At 41.3% G+C, this 2,833-nt stretch overlaps 1 protein-coding gene across 1 annotated transcript in view; it reads right to left on the bottom strand.

Annotated features, from left to right (window-relative positions):
• Positions 1-780: 780 nt before the first annotated feature.
• GADD45A (growth arrest and DNA damage inducible alpha) overlaps positions 781-2,833 on the bottom strand; it is a 97,375-nt gene continuing 95,322 nt past the window's right edge. Inside the window, exons 2-3 of the mRNA XM_004369134.1 lie at positions 2,556-2,793; positions 781-1,470 (exon numbers count right to left, since the gene is read on the bottom strand). Of these exons, the coding sequence (XP_004369191.1) occupies positions 1,357-1,470; positions 2,556-2,793 (352 nt within the window). The 3' untranslated portion in view covers positions 781-1,356. The remainder of the gene's footprint in view (positions 1,471-2,555; positions 2,794-2,833) is intronic.

Raw genomic sequence — 2,833 nt, 5'->3', positions numbered from 1 at the left:
GCCTTCTTACCTACAGTCTCTCATGCCAATGACCTGTCTTTCATAGCCCCTAGTGTTATCTTCCTAGAACACTGATCATGTCACTCCCTGTGTGGTGAAGGCCTCTGCTGACTCCCCGAAGTTTACAGAAGAAAGCCCAAATGCCTAAGAGTGACACAGAAGGCCCTTCAAGTCTGGACCTACCCCCCACCTACCTTTTTCAGCCTTATCTCCCCCTTATCCTTCTACACCAGAGCCACACACAGAATCCCTCTTTGTTCCCTGAATCGGTTTTGGTCTTTCAGACTTCCATACCTTTGCACAAGTTAGTGCCTTTGACAGCGTATATCCTTTTCTGCTCTAGCTAGGGAAATGACACTCATTTCTCGAGATTCAAATAAAATGATCCCTCCCCAGTAAAAACTTTACTGCTCTTGCAAGTAGCTTTGGTCACTCTTTCCTCTCTGCTTCCTTACACTTTGCATATAATCTTATAGCAGTTACATCATTGAATTGTAATTGTTTATTCAGCTTTTCCAAGTTCAATCTCTAACCACTCCTTTTCCCTATCCCCAACTCCTCTTAAGCCACCTTTGTTTTTCTGACTTTGGGCCTACTGTAGAGCTGGGAAATCGATATAGTGTCTATTGACTACAGAACAAATTATGCCCCCACATCCAGCCCAAATGTTTAAAAGTGGAACGAACACACAAATAGATGCAATATGATTTCATGAGGGTTTAAATTTTTCCAAATATGTTTTTAAAAGTCTAAGTTAAAAGAAAAAAAAGCACATATTAAGAAATGATGCAATTAATCCATATGAGTTTATTGTAGGTATTGTGTTTCAAAAAAATTTATAGCATAAATAACCTTTCATGTCATAAAATAACTTAGTACAATTTATAATAAAACTTTGAGAATTTAACATCTCATCAAAATACAATAAAATATGGTTTTAAAATAGGATTAACCCTTTCTGCTTTTCTTTTCCATTAGGGCATATAAACCAAGGATACCCAAAGCTACTGCTGTATTATTTAAACTTTAACAAAGCATATTTGGTTTATTTTAATGTAACTCAACCATCCTAAATTAATACATAGTTTATTTTCCTTCCTGCATGGTTCTTTGTAATTTTTGTTCCTTTTGACTTGTATTTCTGTTTCCACACAGCTTCCTTCTTCATTTTCACCTCTCTCCATCTGCAAAGTCACCTATCTCCGGTCCCCCAGAACATGTAGTTGAACTCACTCAGCCCCTTGACATCAGTTTCTGTAATCCTTGCATCAGTGTAGGGAGTAATTGCTTGAGTAACTACAAAGGTATTTCAAAACTTCAGTGCAATTTGGTTCAGTTATTTTCATTCAGATGCCATCACCGTTCGGGAAGATTAATCACTGGAACCCACTGATCCATGTATCGACTTTCCCGGCAAAAACAAATAAGTTGACTTAAGGCAGGATCCTTCCATTGCGATGAATGTGGATTCTGGGAACAAATTTAGGAAAATAAATTTATTATTTTTTTTAAAAATCAGCATTTGCTAATAATTACACTACTCTAAGAGGAAGATACTTAAATATTCTATATCTTCACTATGTAAAATAGAGATAAGTTAGAAGTACCAATAATAAACATTTCTGGGTAGATGGATTTCCTGCAAAATTGTTAATTATCTATTAAACTATATTCTGCAAAGTCCGAACATACGCAATCCACACACCACATACATATGTTTACATGATGGTATTTATTATTTTGCATGAAAGTATCACTCAGTTTTGCCCTGCAAAACTGTACCCTGGCAGAGACCTGAGTGAAACAACTTGGAGAAGTATCTCCATGCTGTGTGTGCAGTGAGATGAGCTGCACAGCAGTTAAACAGAATTGCCACCTGTTATCCTCCAAAAAATTAGAGTAGTATTTTTCAGGAGTAGCAAAATAATTAGTCTGCCACTTAACTAGAACCAGTCAGAATACAGTAAAATTTAAAAGACAAAGCTATCACATTTATCTCTGAAAACACGTTCTTTACCTACTGAAGTTTTTTTTTTTCTTTTTATCAGAAAAAAGGGTCCATTAAAAAAATGCAAGATTGTGAAAAAAAAATTTCCACTCTATCCTCTTAATGTACTTCTAGGGAATTAATAACGTCTGTCTCCTACACCACTTCTATTTTTAGCTTTGACTGGCAGAGAATGAAGCTGACTCCTTAATGAGGGTGAGCCAGGAATTTATTTGGCTTTATCTAATCTGCCCTGTTAAAGGAATTAGTCACGGGAGGTAGTGCAGATGTAGGTAGGGAGTAGCTGGGCTGACAGTGCTGACTCACAGGGATCTCTTCCGCTGCTGGCAGCCTCCAACGTGCTTAGACATGTTCCTACCAGGGAAAATCCTGATGATGAAACTAGCATATCTCGGCTGAAAGTCCGACCACACTCTCTAGTAGGGCAAAGGCAGCCACCCTCTTGACCCCCACCCATTCCAGATCTGCAGTCAGGAGACTTTCTTAGCCCTTCCTTACTTCCTTCCGGCACTTTAACCTGCCGGCCCCGCCACCCCTTCTCCCTTACCGTCACCAGCACGCAGTGCAGGTCGGGGGGCTGTTCGGCGCCCTCACTCGTCGCCCGGCTCGCGTCCGGCTCCAGCAGCAGAAGCTCGGCGAGCCGGCCAGGGTTGCTGACGCGCAGGATGTTGATGTCGTTCTCGCAGCAGAACGCCTGGATCAGGGTGAAGTGGATCTGCAGAGCCACATCCCTGTCGTCGTCCTCGTCGGCCGCCAGCAAGCACAGCACCACGTTATCCGGGTCGCTGCGGGCAGTGCCGGGGCCGGTGAGCGCCGAGGCACGAC

The sequence above is a fragment of the Trichechus manatus genome, unplaced genomic scaffold, assembly GCF_000243295.1.
Source record: "Trichechus manatus latirostris isolate Lorelei unplaced genomic scaffold, TriManLat1.0 scaffold00003, whole genome shotgun sequence".
NCBI lineage: Eukaryota > Metazoa > Chordata > Mammalia > Sirenia > Trichechidae > Trichechus > Trichechus manatus.
The sequence above is the reverse complement of the archived record's forward strand: the minus strand, read 5'-3'. Positions and strand labels throughout refer to the sequence as shown.